The following is a 22,309-nucleotide window of genomic DNA, read 5'->3' on the forward strand; positions in this document are numbered from 1 at the left end:
AAGGTGAATCTCTTTTTTAATGTGAGTTCACTGACTAGAGCCTCTTATTTCTCACAAAAGCTATATGTATATATACCTATAATTTCTAATTCAAATTTCTCTAAAATGAAGCATGAAATCTAAAACTTTTGTAAAGCAACTGAAGTATAGCATCATTTTAGATTTTTTAACTTCTCCTCTAACTTTTCAATTGTTCATCTATACTAAATTCAATAGCAATTTTTAAAGTGTCTCTTCTTTATTAATCTTCCCATTCACTTTAGTTTCCACTGGAATAACTTTTTTAAAATAATTTTTTAAAAGAGTTACTTACTTATTTTAGAGAGAGAGAGAGCATGAGCGGGAGAGGGAGAGAAAATCTCAAGCAGACTCCATGCTGAGTGCAAAGCCTGACTCAGGCTTGATCCCATGACACTGAGATCATGACCCAAGCCAAAACGAAGAATCAGACACTTAACTAACTGTGCTACCCAGGTGCTCCACAGTGACTCTTTCATACTTCCTGTATCATTGGTTTGATATTTCATTAAGTTATGCTGCGAAAATAAGAAGTTAAATGGCATTAAATAGCTTGGGAACAACCCTAATGACTCTTGGAAGACACAAACTCAATGACAGGAACGGAAAAGTGTAAGTACACTAGAGAAGGGCCTCCTAAGCCTTGACAGCTCTGCCTACTGTGCTGTTAGCATGTTCTATAGAAAATATCTAAAAGAGCACTATTAGTCAAGTTCAGTTAAGGAGCTTCTACTGCAGGTGGTTTGTTTCCTTTCAGGCTCCCAGAGCCTTTAGCTTGGTTCCCCACTGCAACATCCCTCAAAGGCCTATGGCACCAAGGAATTTTATCTCTTTTCCCTCTATTATTACCACATCAAACCTCACAAGTGGACAGGGTTGACCATTTATTACTAACAAAGTAATTAATATTAAGATGTTAGTGACTCACTTTATTGCACAGTAATTTGGAATTTTATTATCATTATTTCATTATATCATTATGCCTAGCAATCTGAGTAAGACAGCAAACTTTTTCTATAAAGGGACAGATAATAAATATCAGATATAAATATCAGGCTTTACAGGTTACTGTTGCATATGCTTGTCTTTCGTTGTTTTACATTAAGAGAGCAGTGGCCAGATTTGAGACATAGTTTGCCAACTTCCACTATAAGCTCAGGTACAACAGGCAACAACGTGTCTCCCTTCCAGATAACCTAATACATATTTACAGCAACTAACATTTACTGAAAGCTTATAGTGTGCCAGCTATTGTGTTTTGTGTGCATTACCTGATTCAATCCTCACAGCCATCCTATGCTATAATTACTATTATTATTCTTTTCATGGATAAAGAAATTGAGACTTGAAAACGTCAAGCAACTTCCCAACCATTCCACAAATGGTGGAGTCAGAATCTAAACCCAGAAAGACTGACTTCTGAATTACAAAACTATACACTTCTGAAAAAGCTTTCAGCTGAACATATAACTGATTAATACTACAGCACAAGCTAGAACACTGACTTCCTGACTGAGTGCCAATTTGCTAAATATTCAGAAAAAAACTACATTCTAAAGAAGGAGTTGAACACTTTAACTCAATGAGTGAAAGCCTAATGGTATAATATCAGGCACTGAAATGAAAGGTATTTTAGAAAGGCTATCAGATTGTCAAAGCTAAAATCAGGAATCACCGCCATGCTTTTTCAATAAAGCAGCCCAAGAAATTATGGAACACAGAAGTGCAACAAACAGACTATCTTAAAAATGGAACAGATTCAATTTCTCTCAGGAAACACTACAATACTAAATAATGCCATAAAATGGGAGATCCACAATAGAGTGCGCCAGGTACGAGCTTAAGGGTAGGCTGAAGATGACAGGAGGAAATAAAGGAAAACAGAAATGTGCAATATCCAGATGGTATTCATCTGGTGGTTGAGAGCAATTCAGGCAGGTTAGTAATGTTACAGAGGTCTACAAAAGAGGGTAATGTATAGTAGTGTCCCAGGAAACAATACTCAGAAAAGGAGTAACATAACTAACAAACAGGATCAATGAACTCTGAGGGGTTCTCCTTTTAATATAACCCCCCTCCTCTCAAATATCTCTTTAAAGACAAACAAGGACAAAGATGTGAGAAGAGTGAAGAATATGCTACAGAGGGGAAAAGGCCTGTGTAGATGGAGAAGAGTAAAGTAAATGTGACTTTTCCTGGAGGCATACTGCTGTCCCATCCTTGGACTGGGGGGAAATGCAAGTGATTCAAACCACATTTCTCTGCTTGCCCCACATAAGTGCATACAGGTTGTTGCTACCATCTACACAAAGGCTTGTTATCAAAGGCCTATTGCCTGGATGATGATAGCAAACACCTATATAGTCCTTTAAAGTAATCTAATCTTCATAATCACCCTGTGAGACCAATACTTTCAGAATACCCATGTTTGATGAGGATGTTAAAGCACAGAATGGTTAAATGACTTGCCCAAATTCACAGAGCTAAAAGATGGTAGGGCTAGGATTCAAATCCAGGCAGAACAGCTGCACACACAGTTCACACACTCTTACCACTCTGTTATAAAATAACTTCTTTGGCTTAATTGTGCCACTACAAGGAAGTGCTTGGCATCAGACTGTATTGCAGCATATCAAGGGCTCCAGGCATTAAGCTGGGGATCAAGATAAAGACTGGACGGAGCAACTAGCAACAGGAGAGATAATCTTGGAAGAACCAGGTATCGGGGATGTTTGTGAAGAGAGAGCATGAGAGACAGGGGCTCAAGAAAAGAAGAAATTACCTCATTACCACAGCAATTTGGACATACTAAGCTAGCAAACTAAACAGTTATAAAATAGAGCCCTAATGTGAATGTAATTCTGACCATAAATTCTGGTATTTATGAGTACTTGCACTGATCTTTCAATATATGAGTACATATAATTTAAAAATTAAAACAGCCATATCACAAATGGATTTTTAGCCACATCACTAGGAAAATGCGGACAATGATCACTTAGAACAGGAAGTAATTCAGAAAGTTCTGATGTTCGGCTTTAAACTACATGACGTGAATGTGTGTCTTCTGAACTACTGACATAATATTCCTTAAACTGAATAATAAAATTATTATGTACTAAACAGAGAGTTATTCAAGTTTGGACTAGGAAGGTAATCTTGAGATTTAGATTTTGCCATTGTAACTCATATAAGTGTACTAACAAAGTAGAAAAACGTAAGCCAGATCTTCTTGGAACATATGCTCAGGAAACTGCCTTTATAGTTGATATATACTTATTTTTTATTGCTAGGTGAACAAAATAAATCAGAAATATGAGCAAGAGCTCTCCTGGAATACAAACCTAATATTCTAGATCCAGCTCCTAAAACATAGTCCACTGTCAGGCAGCACACAGAGAGGCCAAATATAGACACTGTTTGAGGGTATACTGCAAATGATCACAAAGTCTTGCTTTCCCTGTTTGACAACAATAACCTTAGGGTTCTATAAGTAAAGCTTTGGTATGATGCCCTGTGGTTTCAAGAAAAACCTGAACACAAAATAAAGTTAAATTAATTTTAAAAATAAAATTGCATTCACCCCCAAAAAAAGCATCAAAGAAGCAAACAAACAAACATACATACACACACGATTTGGGAAATATATATCCATGATATGTAAAATATATTAATAAATCTGTATTACACCTTGTATTCTACTATATGTAATGCAGATTTCATAAAAATTAGAAAAATGTGCATACATACGTACTTATAATTACAAAATACATGTTCCCAAGAGAAAAGCTCAAATTCTGAATGGTAAATAGTCTGCTTGAAACTGGTAATCCTAGAGTTTAGCAATGTACTGCTGTCAATTAACTGGCAAAGCCAATATGATTTTTGAGAGCACAAACATCACTACTGTTTGCATGGTAGATTCCTGTAATCTAAACTTATTGCTAATTTCACTAAGATCGTGTACCCTTGAACCTAGAAGACCCGTTCTTGCCACTGCAAATAACCTGGTTCTTCCTCTTCAGGAGCACCAGAATAATTTATCAACATTGTATCTGAAACACAAAGAGAGGGAGGAAAAAGAAAAACACTGGGTTCCTCAGTCTTCTGGTTCCATTTCTTGTCCATTGTGAGGCCCAGCTGTACTTCTTTCCCTTGAGTTCCAAAAGAAAATCTGTATTTATTAAAATTTTTTCTTCTTTTAAGCAGATTTTAGTTACTTGCAAAAAAGAGCAGGCTTTAATTTGAAATCTAAAAGCCTAGAAAGCCTAAGCAACCCAATTCTAAAGCATAATAATGGTTTTTAAAAAGTACATTGAAATATTAAGCCTTCTAATCAATGCTATTCATAAGAATATCTATTTGAATCAAAGACATTGAGCCAAAACACATCCAGAGAAAATACATGTCATTCATGTAGAAATAATCATTTTCAATACTATAATGCCTGTGAAATTAAAAACTGCATTAAATTACATTTTCTGTGACAGTGGCTTTCAAACCTATTTTAGGCAACAGAATATTTTCTTCTAATGAAATCTTAGGTTCATGCCCAATACAAAGCAGAGATCTGCTCTGGCTGAAACATGAGCACATGTCTGGAAGGGGGCAGGTGCACCTATGTGAACCTGCAGGCAGAAAACCCTGCCTGATGTCCAACCTCTTCCCCTGTCATGGGTCCCCTGAGGCATCACCATGAAACCACTGTGACTTCTGTGAATCAGAGCTTGAAAACCACTGTGCTAGGAAGAGACAGCCACCCTTTTAAATTTTACTTTCACAACCAAGACACCAAATCAATCATGTGCCTATTTACCTGTGAGCTTTAAAACTTTTTCCATCAACATAAATATCAATATCTGGGCAACAATGTTTCACGTAAAGTTTCAATAAATCTTCTCCTAATTCAGATGCAGGATCCAAGTCATAATTATCTTTAAAAGAGAAAAACAAAACTAAAAAATAGTTTCTTTATTATAAGTATCCAAAAATTTGTGTTTTAATATTAACTAAAGGTTTTTCCACATAGTTATCTTGTTAGCTACTAAGAGAGAGCAAAAGTAACTACAATATTTAACTAGTAAATTCAAAATAAAACAATATTAAAATCTATATCTTGCTTTGAAATATAAATTTCAACTTTATTTAAATATAAATATACCTTTTACTATAGACTTACAGTTAAATATAGACCAAAATTATACACCAAAGTTGAAGCTACTTTGTGAATACCTGACATAGGAAGTCAGAAAATTTTCCAATTTTGATACCCTTTTTCATTACCTAATTCCTCCTATTCCTGTTCATGAGTTTTTGGTAAAAATGACATTTGAACCAATAGATATACAACTAAAATCAATGGGATTTATGGAGCACTTACTGTGAGTTTATACTATATATACTGTTTTACTATACACAGTATAGAAAAATAAAGAAAACAAATATTTTTAAAAGATTCACCAGTCAGAAAGTGAGAAGTGAAATATAAAACACATTTATATTTAAAAAATTACTACACTGTATATCATAGTTTTGTCAGTAGAGAAATTTTAGTCAGTACATCTGGTGAGAATCTGTCACTGGGGACAGATACCCACCAACCAAATTTACAAATTTATATATTTATAAACCACAATGTCATCACTAGCTCTAATGTCAAGAGAGATCCAGAATCCAACCACGACTCAGTGTCTCCATGGCTACCCCAGTCCAAGCCATCATCACCTCGCACCTAGATCTCTACAATAACTTCCCAACACATCTACCACTCTTGAGACCCACAGAGGCATGTTTTATAAATGCAATTCAAATCATGATCCATCTCAGTTCAAAACCATATGGCTCTCTCCATTTTTTTTAATAGTAAAAGCCAAAGTCTTACAATGGCATACCAGGCCCCACAAAATCCGGCTTCTCACTATGCAGGTGGTTGGGGACTAGCCCAAGCTCTCCGAGCCTGTAGGGCCACAGCTGTCCAAGTCAGGCTGACAGGGTGAAGACTGTGCACATGACTAAACCCTGTATAACAGGATAGCCCTTAGTGTCAGAATTGAATTGCTGGATACCCAACTGGTATTGGAGAATTGGTTGGTGTGGGGGCAAAAAAAACACACACACATTTTGGTGTCAGAAGTGGTGCAAAGAAAAAAATAAACCATGGGGTGCCTGGGTGGCACAGCGGTTAAGCGTCTGCCTTCGGCTCAGGGCGTGATCCCGGCATTATGGGATCGAGCCCCACATCAGGCTCTTCTGCTATAAGCCTGCTTCTTCCTCTCCCACTCCCCCTGCTTGTGTTCCCTCTCTCACTGGCTGTCTCTATCTCTGTTAAATAAATAAATAAAATCTTTAAAAAAAAAAAAATAAACCACAATCAGAGAAACCCCAAACTCAATGTTTCTCAAGCTGAAGTCCTCATTTCACACTACCCTAATCTTGTTCTGCTTATACTCCATAAGCCTGCCAAACAGTACCACCAAACTCTCCAAAATGGCTTATAAGGAGGGTGACCACATGTCTTGGTTTGCCTGGGACAAGTCCCAGTTAATGCTTGTTGCCCCAGAACAATTACTGACCACAATAATAACTCTGCACTTTTCACTCTTTCAAAAGTATCCCAATTTGGACAATAAGAAATAAGGTCATCCTTTATAAAAAGGCTTTCAATGATCTGACTTCTGTTATATCTCCAGGCTAATCTCTCACTGTGATCATTCTTGTCCCTTACTCCACCCCAGTCCCACAACAAACTAGTTCCAGTCTTTAAAATTTGCTATGTGCTTGAGCTCTCTCTGCCTCTAAGTATGTTGTTTCCTTTGCCTCGAATACTTCTCCCCTAAACTTTCTTTGCCTGGTTAACTCCTGCTTCTTTCCCTGAGATTCAACTCAGACATCACTCCCTTTATGTGGCTTTGTCTGGATGCTAAGTCAAGGTAAGATGTGCCTTATCTGTGTTCTCACAGCACTCTGTGCATAATCCATCTGACTACATCTCCTCTTAGACTGCAGGACAGGAACACTTTCTGTTTTGTTCACTCTTAAACATTCAAAACCTAATGCAAAGTCAATCTTCCATTTAAAAATGTGATGATTAGGGGTCGCCTGGCTGGCTCAGTCAGCAGAGCACGTGACTCTTGATCTTGGGGTTGTGAGGTCAAGCCCCACGCTGGGTATAGAGATTACTTAAAAATAAAATATTTTAAAAATATATGTGATGATTAGAATGGCACTCCAGGAACAAATAGCAAGTGCAAGAGCACAGAGGTGAGAAAATGTAGTTCTTTGGGAAAACGCCAAATAAGTAAGACTAGAGCTCAAGGGGTGGGAGGGGATTGTGAGGAGAAGAAGCCACAGAGTTCTAGGCAAGAGCCAGTTCACAAATTCCCTTATGTCACTGGAAAGAACTTGGGATTTATATTGAGGGTATGGGAAATAATTGAAGAATTTTAATTAGGGGAGTGCTGTGATAAGACCTGCAGTTAACAAATATTGTTCTACATGGTATAAATGGAGGGTGGCACAATGAGAGGCCTGGCAATTAGCCGGGGTGCAAATGCTCAAGGAAAATTGCAAGACCCGAAATTAAGAAATGCCAGGAGGATAAAGAAGTCAAGTATTTAAAATATTTAAGGGTGGGGCACCTGGCTGGCTCAGCTGGAGAAGCATGAGACTCTTGATCTTAGGGTTGTGAGTCCAAGCCCAATGTTGGATATAGAGATTAAATAAAGTAAATAAATAAGCTTAAAAAAATATGAAGGAGACAAATCAACAGACATGGTCATGAACATAATTTATGAAGGGTAAAAAAGTGAGTAGAAAGATAGAGATAAAATTCACATGATAGAGTACTTAAGAACAGATTAGGATGGGAAACAGATGATTAAGACAGTCTGGGACAAATTAAATATTGAGATATTAAAGGTACATTTAGACAGATACGTCTAGTCAGTGGTTGGATATGAAGCTCAAAAAAAGGGGAGAAAACCAATTATTTAAGGGGTAGAAAGATGACATTCCAGTGAAGGAGACAGAGGGATAGCCAAGAAGGAAAATCAAGAGAGCATAGGGTCACAGAACACAGGAAGTTTCAAGGAAGATGACACTGACAGTAGGAAAGCTTGCAAAGAAGTTAGTGAGATGTGGAAGTATCTGCTAAACTGATAAACATGGGGGTTTTCCATGGGGGGATGGAGAAAGCAGTTAAAAGACAGGGTGCTAAGGGGTAAATGAGCTCTTTTTACGTACATCTGCAACATGTCTGGCCACTTTAATCGGCTGCTGTGGGGCTGTGGCAGAACTCTAGACGAGAGACAGGAAAAACGGGTACTAAATATCAGCTCGGCCAACTGCTATATCTGTGTGGCCTTGAGAAAGTCCCATATACTCTTTTAGAGTCCTCATCTATAAAAATCAGCCTATAGCCACTCATTTCTTAGAGTTATCGGAGACTAAATGAGATAAACTATATGAATAGATGTACTTCAAAGCCTAGAAGAGACATCCATTCATTCATTCACCATAGTTAGATGTTGTTAACATACATACAAGGATTCTAAGTGGGCTTAAATCAGTTTATTATTATTGTTGTACTAAATATCAGTAATAAAATCCTTTAGTTAACAGATACTTTCATATACATTCAATTCTGCTACAATGCTTGTTTTGAAAATATCAGTTTGATCTAACACAATTGATATATTAGGGAACAATTTGAACATGATGTAAAATTTTCATTTGCTTACATGCATTTCACTTCCTCGCAGCTCATTCACAAGAAATACTAGGTCACTGCAAAAAACTGCACCCAGCTGAATGGAGCCATGTAAGAATACATAAAACATACACAAACACCTTAAACATCTACCAGATACCTCAGTTCATTGCATATGTTATGACTCACATCCTCCATATCTGGTGTTACAAATTTCTATCTGATTTCAGATAACCAACTGTTAGGAGACCATTTTCTATGAATATTTTTGTGTTTCTGTATGGTCTGAGGCAGAGCATACTTTCTGGGCAGAGTACTGGAAAATTTGGATAAAGAATAATTGAAGAACAAACATGCTTGGAGGCTAGAAATACTGTGAGGTTCCAAAAAGATTTACAGATTTTCTTCCCCTCAAAACCATTTCCCTATACTCCAGGGTGGTGAAGCTACCTTACTCTCCCTTCACCAGGGAAGACTAATTTACCTTCCAAAGTAAAGACCCCTCCCCCTCCTACCCTACCTTCCTCTCTCTATCTCTATCAGATCTGCCAGGCTTATCAAAGTCTCCTAATTTTGGTGTTCCTCTCTTACAGTGCAATCCCACTTCATATGCAGGGTAACATCAGGCCCTCACCACCGAACCTTGTAGGGACTGGGGGTTGGGAGCTTGTCCTAAGATGCTCTGTAAGTAATAAACAGACCAGAGGTCTTGAGTTTCCTGTTAGAATATCTACTATTACTAATCTCTATCTAGATCATCTATACTTATATCTACCTATACTTATTCCTATATCCTTAACATCCTCCTCCTGCCAATTCACAATAGCTCACAAGCTGCAACCCTTCTGATACCCACTTCCACAAACAAATTAGTTTTTTTTTCAAGGTCAGGTACCATATTTATTGTAGTATTTATGTATTTCTTAACAATTCAACATGTGTAAAACCATACCATTTTTCTTAGATCCCTATCTTTTTAAAATGTGTCACAACAAAATTGTCAGTGATTTTATGTGTCATGACAAAATATAATGGTGATTTTTATGTTGCATGTTGTTTTTAAGTAATGTATATATTGTGTTAGAACTGAATCTATAATCTGCTAAAGCTTTTATTGGTGTGGATTAGAATAAGGATGATGACATGTAGAGACTTAAGAGGAGAATTGCAAATTATATGTGTATTTATTCATAATAACCCCATCTCCAACTGTTTGGGAAAACTAGGTGTTGACTATAGTTATTACTTTCACTTACCCATAAAGAATTTACTTTCACTTACTTTTATTCCATTTACTTTCATTTACTTTTATTTCATTCACCAATAAAAAAGAAATCAGTAGAGTTGATTTTCAAAGTATGTTTTTCTCCAATTGTATCAGAATATAGTTACTTTCATGACATTAAAATTTTATTAAAATACACACACACAAAAAAATGCCTCACCAGTGGAAATTAAATTGTCCTCTCCATCACTGATACCGTCTGGAACCTCATGCTTTAGAAGAGAACAATGAGATGACTTTTTATCTAAGAACTCTACAGATGATCTTCCATCATTGTCAGTGCACTTTTCAAAGCTGAAGTCATGTTTCTTATGTGGTACTCCCCTCTCTACTATCTTTTTCCTAATAATTTCCTCTTCATAGTTTTTTAGACTTCTGTTTGATGAATATACAATCCTAAAAGAAAATGTAAAATATTAATGGAAATAGTGTTGGTGATTCTTAAAAGCTAGTTTCCCAAGTGCTGCTTTCATATAATACAACTACATAATTTTAAAGCCATTTTTATCGACTAACTGGAAAAAGATCTCAAATAGTGGAAAGCTTTAAAAGTAGTCTATAAAATATTTTAATGTTAGAAAGGAATATACAATGCTATAAAACTAAATAACCTAGGTAAAATGGACAATTCCTAGAAAGATACACACTACCAAACCTTACTTAAGAAGAAACAGTATCTGAGCAGACCTATACCAACTACAGAGATTGAATTAGCAATCAAAAACTTCCCACAAAGAAAAATCCAGGTCCAGGAGGCTTCACTGGTGAACCCACCAAATGCTTAAAGAAATAACACCAATCCTTCACAAACTTTTCCAAAAAACAGAAAGCAGAACACTTCTTAATTCATTCTGGGGCCATTACTACCCTGATACAAAAGCAAAGACACCATAAGAAAACCATAGACTAATATTCCTTATTAATTTAGATGAAAAAATTCCTTACTAAGTAATAGCAAACTGAATCTAGCAACATATAAAAATATGGATTATAAACCATAACCAACTGGGGTTTATCGCGGGAATTCAAGGGTAGCTAAACAAATGAAAATCAATGTTATACATCACATGCTATCGTATGAATGTTTGTAGACCCTCAAAATGTGTAATGTTGAAAACTAATGCGCAATGTGATATTAGGAGGAGGCGAGGCCTTTGAGAAGTTACTTAAGTGGAGCCCTCATGAATGGGATTAGTGCCCTCATAAAAGAGGCTCCAAAAAGATCCCTCACCTCCTTCCACCATGTGAGGGCACAGTGAGAAGTCAGCATCTACAAACCAGAATAGGGTCTTCACCAGAATCCTACCACGCTGGCACTCTAATCTTGGACTTCCACCCTCCAGAACTATGAGAAATAAATTTTCGTTGTTTATAAGCCACCCAGTCTGTAGTATTTTTTTAGAGCAGCCCAAAGACTTCATAAAACCTTTTAAATTTAGTCCTCTTAGCAGGACTAAGATACTATATCAACAGGACAAAAACCACATGATCACCTCAACAGATGCAGAAAAAGCATTTGACAAAATCCAACACCCTGTCATGATGAAACACTCAACAAACTAGGAATAGAAGGAATGACCTCAACCTGATAAAGAACATCTATGAAAAACCCACAGCTAACATCATATTAAATGGTACAAGACCGAAAGCTTTCCTTATAAGATCAGAAAGGATGCCTGTCTGTTCTTATTACTTCTATTCAACATTTAACTGGAGGCTCTAGCCAGGGGATTAAGCAAGAAAAAGAAATAAAAGGTATCTGGATTGGAAAGGAATAAGTTAAGCTATCTCTATTTACAAATGACAAACTTTATATAGAAATCCTTGGTAATCCACCCCAAAACCTATTTGTTAAACAAGTTCTGCAAGGTTGCAGGATACAAGATCAGTATGCAAAAATCAATTGTATTTCTAAATACTAGAAATCGACAGTCTAAAACGAAATTAGAAAATAGTACCATTTACAATAACATCAAAAAAATAAAATACTTAAGAATGTATCTCACAAAAAAGCATAAGACTTGTACACTCAAAGCTATAAAACAATGCTGAAAGCAATTATATAAAGGGAAACATATTCTAGATGATTTAATATTGTTAAGATGGCAATAGTCTCCGAATTGCTCTACAGATTCAAGTCAATGTAATATCTATCAAAATTCAACTACTTTTCTGCAGAAGTTTAAAAGTCAGTTCTCAAATTCAAATAGAAATGCAAGGGACCCAGAATAGTCAAAACAATCTTGACAAAGAACAAAGATGGAGGATTCACACTTCCCAAATTCTATGCTTCCTATAAATCTACAGTCATCTGCACTGTGTGGTACTGGCATGAGGATAAACATATAGATCAGTGAAATAGAACTGAGTGTTTAGAACTACATAGAGTCAACTAATTTTTGACAACAGTATTGTGATATTGTGATTTATAACATGAAATATATATTTGGTCTTTGTCCACTGTTCCTGGCACATATCTCCTAAAACCCTTGTAATTTCCTATGCAAGAGCCAGAGAGACATCTTTTGCTATAATACTGAGCTTTGTTCCCTGATCCTGAAATGCTCAAGAGAGATAGAAGTGGAATGGATGGCTTTTCTTATTCATAACAAGCCCTTTGAACCACAGCAGAGTTTATATTAATGAGCTAGGTGACATTTGGAAAGCCCCCAAGGATGGGGGCTGGCTGGCAAAAGAGTTTGAATTAATCATCAATGGCCAATGATTTCATCCATCATGCCTACGTAATAAAGCCTCCGTAAAAACCCGTAAAAAACTCCGTTAAAAAAAAAAGAAGAAGAAGAAGAAGGGACTGGGTGAACCTGTGGATTGGTGAACACATGGAGGAGCTGGGAGAGTGGTGCACCCAGGGAGGGCATGGGAGCTCCTCACCCCTTCCCACATACTTGCCCTTTCCATGTCTTCCATCTGGCTGTGTGAATTGGCAATCTAGTAAGTAAAATCTTTTCCTGAGTTCTGTGTTCTAGAAAATTAATTGAACCTGAGAAAGGAGTCATGGGAACCTTCGATTCATAGCTGGTTGGTCAGAAGCACAGAGAACAACCCCGACTTGCAATTGGCATCTGAAAAGGGTTTGGGACAATCTTCTGGGACTGAACTCTTAACCTGTGTGATCTAATAATATCTCCAGGTAGTGTCAGAATTGAATTCAATGGGTAGGACACCCAGCTGGTATCTGGAGAATCTCAGAATTGCTTGGTGTGGGGGAAAACTCGCACACATTTGGTGACCAGAAGGGTGAGAAGTGAAGTATTCCATTAGTAGAGTATTAAAAGTAAAGGAGACACAAAGTAATGTGTTTTTTTCCTTTACAGGTGTGCAGACAATTCAACAGGAAAAGAATAATCTCTTCAAAAGATGGTGTTGAGCCAACTGGATATCCAAATACAAAAGGCCAAAGCTGGATACTAGCCTCACGATATATAAAAAAAATTAATTCAGAATAGGTGAAAGATCTAAATGTAAGAACTAAAAAAGTGTACACAGGTATAAATCTTCATGGCCTTGGATTAGGCAATGGTTTTTTTACACATAACACCAAAAGTACAAGTAACAAAAAAAAAGAGAAATAAAGTGAAAAATCATAGAAATTATAAACTTTTGTACTTTCAAAGACACTATGAAGAAAGCTAAAAGACAACTCACAGAATGGGAGATAGTGTTTGCAAATCACATACCTGATAAGAGACTTGTATCTAAAACATATAGGAATTTTAAAATCCTTTTATATAGAATAAAAATATTTTTTGAAAAAGATTTTATTAATTTGAGAGACACAGTGTACACAAGTGTGCACGTGCACACACACGGAGGAGAACATGAGCAGGGGGTAGGGGTAGACGGAGAAGCAGACTTCCTGCTGAGCAGGGAGCCCAACGCAGGGCTCAATTCCAGGACCCTGGGATCATGCCCTGAGCAAAAGGCACACATTTAACCGACTGAGCCACCTAGGCGCCCTAGAATAAAATTCATTTATAGAGACTATGTACAGAATATCAAATATATAATTTAAAAATATAAACATTACAATTCAATAACATAAAGACAAATGACCCAACTTAAAATGGGCAAAGATCGTGAATAGAGCTTTCCAAAGAATATATATAATAGCCAAAGTGCACATGAAAAGATATTCAACATCAACAGCCATCAGAGAAGTACAAATCAAAATCACATCCACTATGGTGACTATAATCAAAATGACAGATAATAACAAGTGTTGTTAATAATGTAGAGAAATTGGAATCCTCATACATGCTGGTAGGAAGGTAAAATGGTGTAGCCTCTTTGGAAAAGAATCTGGCATCTCCTCAAAAGTTTACCATATGACCCAGCAATTTCACTTCTATATAACACAAGAGAAATGAAAACATATGTTCACACAAAAATCAGTACATAAATGTTCATAGAATTATTCATAACAGCCAAAGACTCAAAACAACCCAAATGTCTATCAACTGATGAATGAATAAACAAAATATGGTATATCCATATGCACAGAAGAGATTTAACACAGCAGCCCTGACTACTATCTTTTAAAAGACTTAATTATGAGGTTGGCCCTTGGCTGGTATCTGGGAACATGATTTCAGGAGTGTTCCTGGCATTCTATAAATGACAACTGTGGCTCGTTGTGCCTGAACTATTTATATGAATAATATGGTTTATGCTTAACACCTGCTTTCCTTCCAGGAGTCTGGAATGTGGATGCACAATAGACACAGGGTGCCTACATGACAAACGCCTAGTAAAAACCCTGGGCACTGAGCCTCTAATGAGCTCCCCTGGTTGGCAACATTTCAGAAGTGTTATCATAACTCGTTACTAGGGGAATTAAGCATGTCCTGTGAGACTCCACTGGGAGAAGACTCTTGGAAGTTTGTGCCTAGTTTCCTGTGGCCTTCGCTTCATATGCCTTTTCTCTTTATTTCTTTTGTAATAAATCACAGCCCAGAATATGACTATATGCTGAGTCCTATGAGTCCTAGCAAATCATCAAACCTGAAGATGGTCGTCATGACTCTTATATACAATGAAATATTCAGCCATGAAAACAAATGAACAACTGATAAACAGCACGACATCAATGAACCTTGAAAATATCACACTAAGTTTAAAAAGCAGGACATAAAAGGACATGTACTATATGATTCTATTTATATGAAATGCCCAGAATAGGCAAAACCATAAAGACAGAAAGTAGATTATTGGTTGCCAAGAACTGGGAGAGGAGAGAGTGGGAAGTGACTGCTGGGGGCATGGAATTTCTTTTTAAGATGGTGAAAATATTCTGGAATTGGAGACTGGTGGTAGTTGCAAAACACTGTAAATACACTAAAACGACTGAATTATACAGTTTAGAAGGGTGAATTTTAAGGTGTGTGAATTATATCTCATTTTTTTAAAAGACTGAGACTAGAAGAAGAGGAAGTGGAGGCAGTGTAATAGATAACTCTTGAGCTTCAATATAAAAGGTGCAGAGCATTAGAGTACTAGCTGTTAGCTGGAAGGGAAATGAGGTCAGGAAAGGCTTCTGTTATTTTTAAAGTGGGGATAAAATATCATGTTTATATACCAATGAGAAGATCCAAAAGAAAAGAAAAGAAACTTCTTTTGGGAAAGTGAAAACTGCTGGAGCAATGCCCCTCAATAGAAGAAAAGAAATAGGGTGAAAACTGATTTAGTGGAGGTTATGGTTTTAGAAGCACTGACAGTTCACCAATAGTAACAGGGGAAAAGACAAAATATATGGTGTAAATGCAACTAAATGAATAGATGTGGGAACAGTTTGTGAAAGTTCTAATTGCTTTGATTTTTCTCAGTGAAATATAAAGAAAGGTCATCAAGTGAGAATGAAGATGGGGGAAGAACAGCTGAAGGTTCAATAAAAAGGAGGTATGAAATAATCTACAAGAGAAGCAGAGCAAATGGGACTAGGGAAATATCATATGACTTGCAAACAGTATGACTAACAGCACTACATATCCACTTGAGGTTCATGGCCATGATTTAAAGTGAGACCAAATAGCATGTGTTTTTCTCCTGCCATTTAATTGTGTGAATGCAGGAGTGGAGTAGTCAAAGAGCTGGATTTAAGGTTTGGGGGTTTGACATGCATACAAGACAAATGGGACAAGGGAAAAGAGGCTGTATGTAAAGAAAGTGATATAATGATAGACAAAAAAATTTCATATGGGACAAGGGAAAAGAGGCTATATGTAAAGGAAGTGATATAATGATAGACAAAAAAATTTAAACTAAGTAAGGACAGAAATAAGGACATAAGAGGATAAGAGACAATAAAACTGTGGTAAGAGTCGTTGCAGGTTCTGACGGGAGTCAATAAATTATTAGATTTGGAAGTTTTAAAGGAGTAAGGTAGAGAGATAGGAGGTAGAAGTTTGAGGTTGAGATGTTTGAAATCAAGATTATGGAGGACTGCAGTTATCGGTAATGACATGATTTAGGATTTGACATGGCAGTGAGGTAGCATGGAGAACAAGATTACTGGAAGACAAGAATTAAAGGAACCAAGAGGCCACAGTTTTGGAAACATTACCTATGTTGCAATTTTAATTACCAAGAATGACATTACAAGAGAAATTGACAAGAATTTCTGTGAGAAATGAGGACTGACTTCTGGGGAAGATGGTGGAGTAGGAGGATCTTAAGCACATCTCTCCCATGCATACAACTAGATAACACCCACATCTGTGTAAATAACCTAGGAAACGAAGTGAAGATTGGCAGAACAGACTCTCCACAGCTAAATGTAGAGAAGAGGCCACATCACAAAGGGCAGGAGGGGCGGAGATGCTGTCATGAACCAGTGGCCCTCAGGACTGTCTGTGGGAGGGAGGGATGCCATGGGTGTGAAGAGGATCAGACACCAGCCATGGACCCACATGGAAAGATGAATCCCCATAACATCTGGCTTTGAAAACCATATGGACTTAGCAATCAGTGGGACTTAACACCTGGAACTTAAAAAATCAGGCAGAGCTCTGGGAGAGCCAGGAGTCCCCTCCTTTAAAGAGAGAGCACAACAAAGAACTAGAAGAAATACAGCATAGAAGCAGCAGTTTGAATGCCTAGGGTATATGGGAAGGGGCTTTATTTATTAATCTCAGAGTGATCCCTGGCGGAGCAGGGATCTTAGGGAACTTCTTCAAGAACAAAACCGCTGCTAAGCACCATTTCCCTCCCCCACACCAAAGCCTAGATACACAAGCACCTGCAGGAACAAGCAGAGCATGTACACTCCCCACCTACATGCTAAAGCATGCTCCACATCCCCATTCTCCTGCAGAAATGCCCTCTTCAGGGGGGCGCCTGGGTGGCACAGCAGTTAAGCGTCTGCCTTCGGCTCAGGGCGTGATCCCAGCGTTATGGGATCGAGCCCCACATCAGGCTCCTCCGCTGTGAGCCTGCTTCTTCCTCTCCCACTCCCCCTGCTTGTGTTTCCTCTCTCGCTGGCTGTCTCTATCTCTGTTGAATAAATAAATAAAATCTTAAAAAAAAAAAAAAAAAAAAGAAATGCCCTCTTCATCACAGCCTAGGCAGGACTCTTCCCCAGGGGCTGCAGACCCCGACCCACAACTGACTGACACAGACCTACTGGCTCCTCACAGCCCATTCCACATTCTCCTGCAGACCTGCCCCATCAAATATGTCCTTGGCTGAAGCCCATCCAAAACAGTGCCATAAGCCTGGTAGAAACTCTGCAAACCAGAAGAAAATGGCATGATATGTTCAATGTGCTGAAAGGAAAAAATCTGCAGCCAAGAATACTCTATCCAGCAAGGCTATCATTGACAACTGAAGAAGAGATAAAGAGTTCCCAGGCAAACAAAAGTTAAAGGTATTCATCACCACTAAACCAGCTCTATAAGAAATTTTAAAGGGGACTCCTTCAGTGGAAAGAAAAGACCACAAATAGTTGTTAAAAAAAAAAAAAAGCCAGAAGTACAAAAGCAGTAAAATTAAGTTTATCTACTAAAATCAGTCAAGGGATTCTCAAAATAGGATATAAAGTATGATACCATATACCTAAAATGTGGCAGGGGTAGGGGGAGAGGAGTTAAGAATGGGTTCAAACTTAAGGAACGATCAACTTAATACAGACTGCTATATGTATAAGATGTTATATATAAACCTAATGATAACCACAAAATAAAAGTGAAAGGAATCCAAGTATATCACTAAAGAAAGCCAGCAAACTCTGAGAGTAGAGAGTAAGAAAGGAACAGAGAAGAACTATAAAAACAACCATAAGAAGTAACTAAATGGCAATAAGTCCATACCTTTCAATAGTTACTTTGAATGCAAATGTACTAAATGCTCCAATCAGAAGACACAGGGTGACGGAACAGATAAAAAAAGCAGGAACCATCTATATGCTGCCTACAAAAGACTCATTTCGTTCTAAAGATACATGCAGATTGAAAGTGAAGGGATGGAAAAACAATCATCATGAAAATGGAAGTGAAAAGAAAGCCAGGGGAGTAATATTTATATTGGACAAAATAGACTTTAAAATAAAGACTGTAACAAGAGATAGAGAAGGACACTATATAATCATAAAGGGAACAATCCAACAAGAAGATAAAACAATTGCACATATTTATGCACCCAACATGGGAGCACACATATAACACAGTTAATAATAAACATAAAGGAAATAATCAATAGTAATACAATAATAATAAGGGATTTGAATACCCCACTTACAACAATGGGTGGACCATCCAAACACAATCAACAAGGAAACATTGAATCAGATGGATATAACAGATATATTCAGAACATTCCATCCTAAAACAGTAGAATACACATTCTTTTCAAGTGCAAACACTGCACTCTCCCGTATAGATCACATGTTAGGCCACTGAACAAATCTCAACAAATTCAAGAAGATCAAAGTCATGCCATACGTCTTTTCCAGTCACAATGCTATGAAACTAACAATCAACCATAAGAAAAAAATCTGGAAAGAACACACATACATGGAGGTTAAATAACATACTACTAAACAATGAATGGGTTAACCAAGAAATCATAGAGGGGGAAAAAATACTTGGAGACAAATGAAAATGAAAACAACAGTCCAAAATCTTTGGGATGCAGCAAAAAAGGTCGTAAGAGGCAACACTGAAACAATTTAGGCCTATCTCAAGAAGCAATAAAAATCTCAAATAAACAACCTAATGTTACACCAAACAGGGCTAGAAAAAAACAAAACACAAAGCCAGAAGGAAAGAAATAATAAAGATTAGAGCAGAAATAAGTGAAATGGAAACTAAAAAACAAAAGAACAGATCAATGAAATCAGGAGCTGGTTCTTTGAAAAGGTCAACAAAATTGATAAACTTTAATCCAAACTCACGAGGGAGAGAGAGAGAGGATGCAAATAAACAACATCAAAAATGAAAGAGGAGAAATAATAACCAACACCACAGAAACACAAAGGATTATAAGAAAATATTATGAAAAATCATATGCCAACAAATTGGACAAACTAGAAGAAATGCATAAATTCCTAGAAATACATAACCACCCAAAACTGAATCAGGTAAAATAGAAAATTTGGACAGGCCAATTACCAGCAATGAAATTAAATCAGTAATCAAAAAACTTCCAACAAACAGAAGTCCAGGACCAGACAGCTTCACAGGTGAATTCCAACAAACACTTAAAGAAGAGTTAATACCTATTCTTCTCAAACTATTCCAAAAAATAAAGAGGAAGGACAGCTTCCAAATTCATTCCATGAGGCCAGCATTACCCTGATACCAATACCAGATAAAGACACCAAAAAAAAAAAAGAAAATTACAGGTCAATATGTCTGATAAATATAGATGCAAAAATCCTTAACAAAGTATTAGCAAATCAAATCCAACAATGCATTAAAAAATCATTTACCATGATCAACTGGGATTTATTCCCAGGATGCAAGGGTGGTTCAATATCCACAACTTAATCGTGATACATCACATCAACAAGAGGAAGGATAAAAACCATATGATCATCTCAATAGATGCAGAAAAAAGCATTTGACAAAGTACAATATCCATTCACGACAAAAACCCTCAACAAAGTAGATTTAGAGGGCACACACCTCAACATGGGCCATATATGAAAAACCCAGAGCTAATATCATCCTCAACAGGGAAAAACTGAGAGGCTTTACCCTAAGATCAGGAACAAGGCAAGGATACCTACATTCACCACTTTTATTCAACATAGTGTCGGAAATCTCAGCCACAGTAATCAGACAGGAAGAAGAAATAAAAGACTTCCAAATTGGTAAAGAAGTAAAACTTTCACTATTTGCAGATGACGTGGTACTATATACAGAAAATTCTAAAGACTCCGCCAAAAAACTACTAGAACTGATATATCAATTCAGTAAAGTTGCAGGATTCAACATCAATGTACAGAAATCCATTTCATTTCTATACACTAATAAAGAAACAGCACAAAGAGAAATTAAGAAAACAATCCCATTTACAATTGCTCCAAAAATAATAAGATACCTAGGACTAAAGCAACCCAGGAGATGAAAGACCTGTACTCTGAGAACTGTTAAACACTGATGAAAGAAACTAAAGATGACACAATGAAATGGAAATATATTCCATGCTCCTGGATTGGAAGAACAAATATTGTTAAAATGTCTACACTACCAGGTACGCCTGGGTGGATCAATCAGTTAACCATCCAACTCTTCGTTTTGGCTCAGGTCATGATCTCAGGGTCGGGAGATTGAGCCCAGAATTGGAGTCCATACTCAGCACAGAGTCTGTCTGGAACTCTTTCCCTCTTCCTCTCCCTCCCTCTTTGCCCCTCTCCCTGCTCATGTTCTCTCTCTAAAATAAATAAATAAAGCTTTTTAAAAATTGCCTATAATACCCAAAGCAATCTACACTTTAATAATAGTTTCAATAATTGGGGCTACGGGTGGGGTGGGGTGGGTGATGCTCTGGGCTATGAGAATGGTCTTCAGTTGCCTGGTACTTGACCCTGGTAAGATTAGGGCAGACGAATACTGCCTTGTGGAGTATAAGAACCAGACTGAGGAGGTGAGTGTTGGAATGGATTTAGGATTACCTGGTTTATGCACAGGAATTACCTAAACCTAGGAGGAGTAATCTCTGCCCAGTCAGTGAGGCCCCAGATGCCAGAGCATCAATAATACAGAAAATAAGAAAATATAGTTAAATATAGTGAACACAGCAAGACACCTATCCCACCCACTTCCAGCCCTGCTAGTATAAGGAATGTGAAAGAACCCCATCAGGGGCGCCTGGGTGGCTCAGTCGTTAGGCGTCTGCCTTCGGCTCAGGGCGTGATCCCGGCGTTCTGGGATCGAGCCCCACATCAGGCTCTTCCGCTATGAGTCTGCTTCTTCCTCTCCCACTCCCCCTGCTTGTGTTCCCTCTCTCGCTGGCTGTGTCTCTCTCTGTCAAATAAATAAATAAAATCTTAAAAAATCATTTAAAAAAAAAAAAAAAGGAATGTGAAAGAAAATAACCACTACCTGAAAAAACTGCAGGGGAAACAGAATCTTTTGTTCTGTGCTGTTCTATGTGTTTATACCTAACTGACAAGTTATCTTAGCATCCCTCAGTTATTGATGTTAAGTTGCAATTTCAAAGGTCATTCCTCTCTAAAAAAAAAAAAGACTATGGAGTCAAGAATTAAAGAGTGAAAAGAAAAGAAAGGTCTTTCCTCTTTTCTTTCTTCACACACACACACACACACACACACACACAAACATACACACTCTGACACTTCTGGAAAATCAAAGATTTTTATGATACTAAGTTGAATTTTTTAATTTTAATCACGAGGTCATGAAGCAAAAACTATTTTCCATTGCCAATCATTTAAATCATAGATGCTGCTGCTGTATATAAAACAATTTTTCACAGACTATTTCCCACTCTAACTCAAGTGCATAATACCAAAGGACTGTACAGTAAGTAGCAATATAACAATATTTCAAAAATTTTATTGGTTATCTAAAGAGAAATAATGTGCAATAAAGCCACTAATAAGAACTGAATTTCATAAGTAAAATTTAAAAAATTTTTTCGGAAGTTTCGTTGAAAAAATCAATCTCTATATTTTACATTATAATCCTCTCCTTATACTTTATATTAATACAGATGAAATTTCAATGTACCCTGCTAAAAAAGGGGGGGGTACATCCCAATCACTTTCTCTGTGCAAGACACTACACGAGATACCACTGAGGATGTTCACATCAATGAGA

General features: G+C 37.2%; 1 protein-coding gene across 5 annotated transcripts in view; it reads right to left on the reverse strand.

The window, feature by feature from the left end:
* Window positions 1-22,309, reverse strand: part of BTBD8 (BTB domain containing 8) — a 93,813-nt gene that overhangs the window by 62,674 nt on the left and 8,830 nt on the right. For 3 of the 5 annotated variants that reach the window (XM_026497619.4, XM_044383645.3, XM_057310464.1), the window contains exons 3-4: window positions 10,171-10,406; window positions 4,835-4,952 (exon numbers count right to left, since the gene is read on the reverse strand). The exons of 1 other annotated variant lie outside the window; for it this stretch is intronic. In XM_026497619.4, the coding sequence (XP_026353404.2) occupies window positions 4,835-4,952; window positions 10,171-10,406 (354 nt within the window). Of the gene's footprint in view, window positions 1-3,362; window positions 3,502-4,834; window positions 4,953-10,170; window positions 10,407-22,309 lie in introns of those variants that run through there. One more of the 5 variants, XM_044383646.3, reaches the window with a different exon arrangement.

The sequence above is a fragment of the Ursus arctos genome, unplaced genomic scaffold (genome assembly GCF_023065955.2).
Source record: "Ursus arctos isolate Adak ecotype North America unplaced genomic scaffold, UrsArc2.0 scaffold_12, whole genome shotgun sequence".
Taxonomy (NCBI): Eukaryota; Metazoa; Chordata; class Mammalia; order Carnivora; family Ursidae; genus Ursus; species Ursus arctos.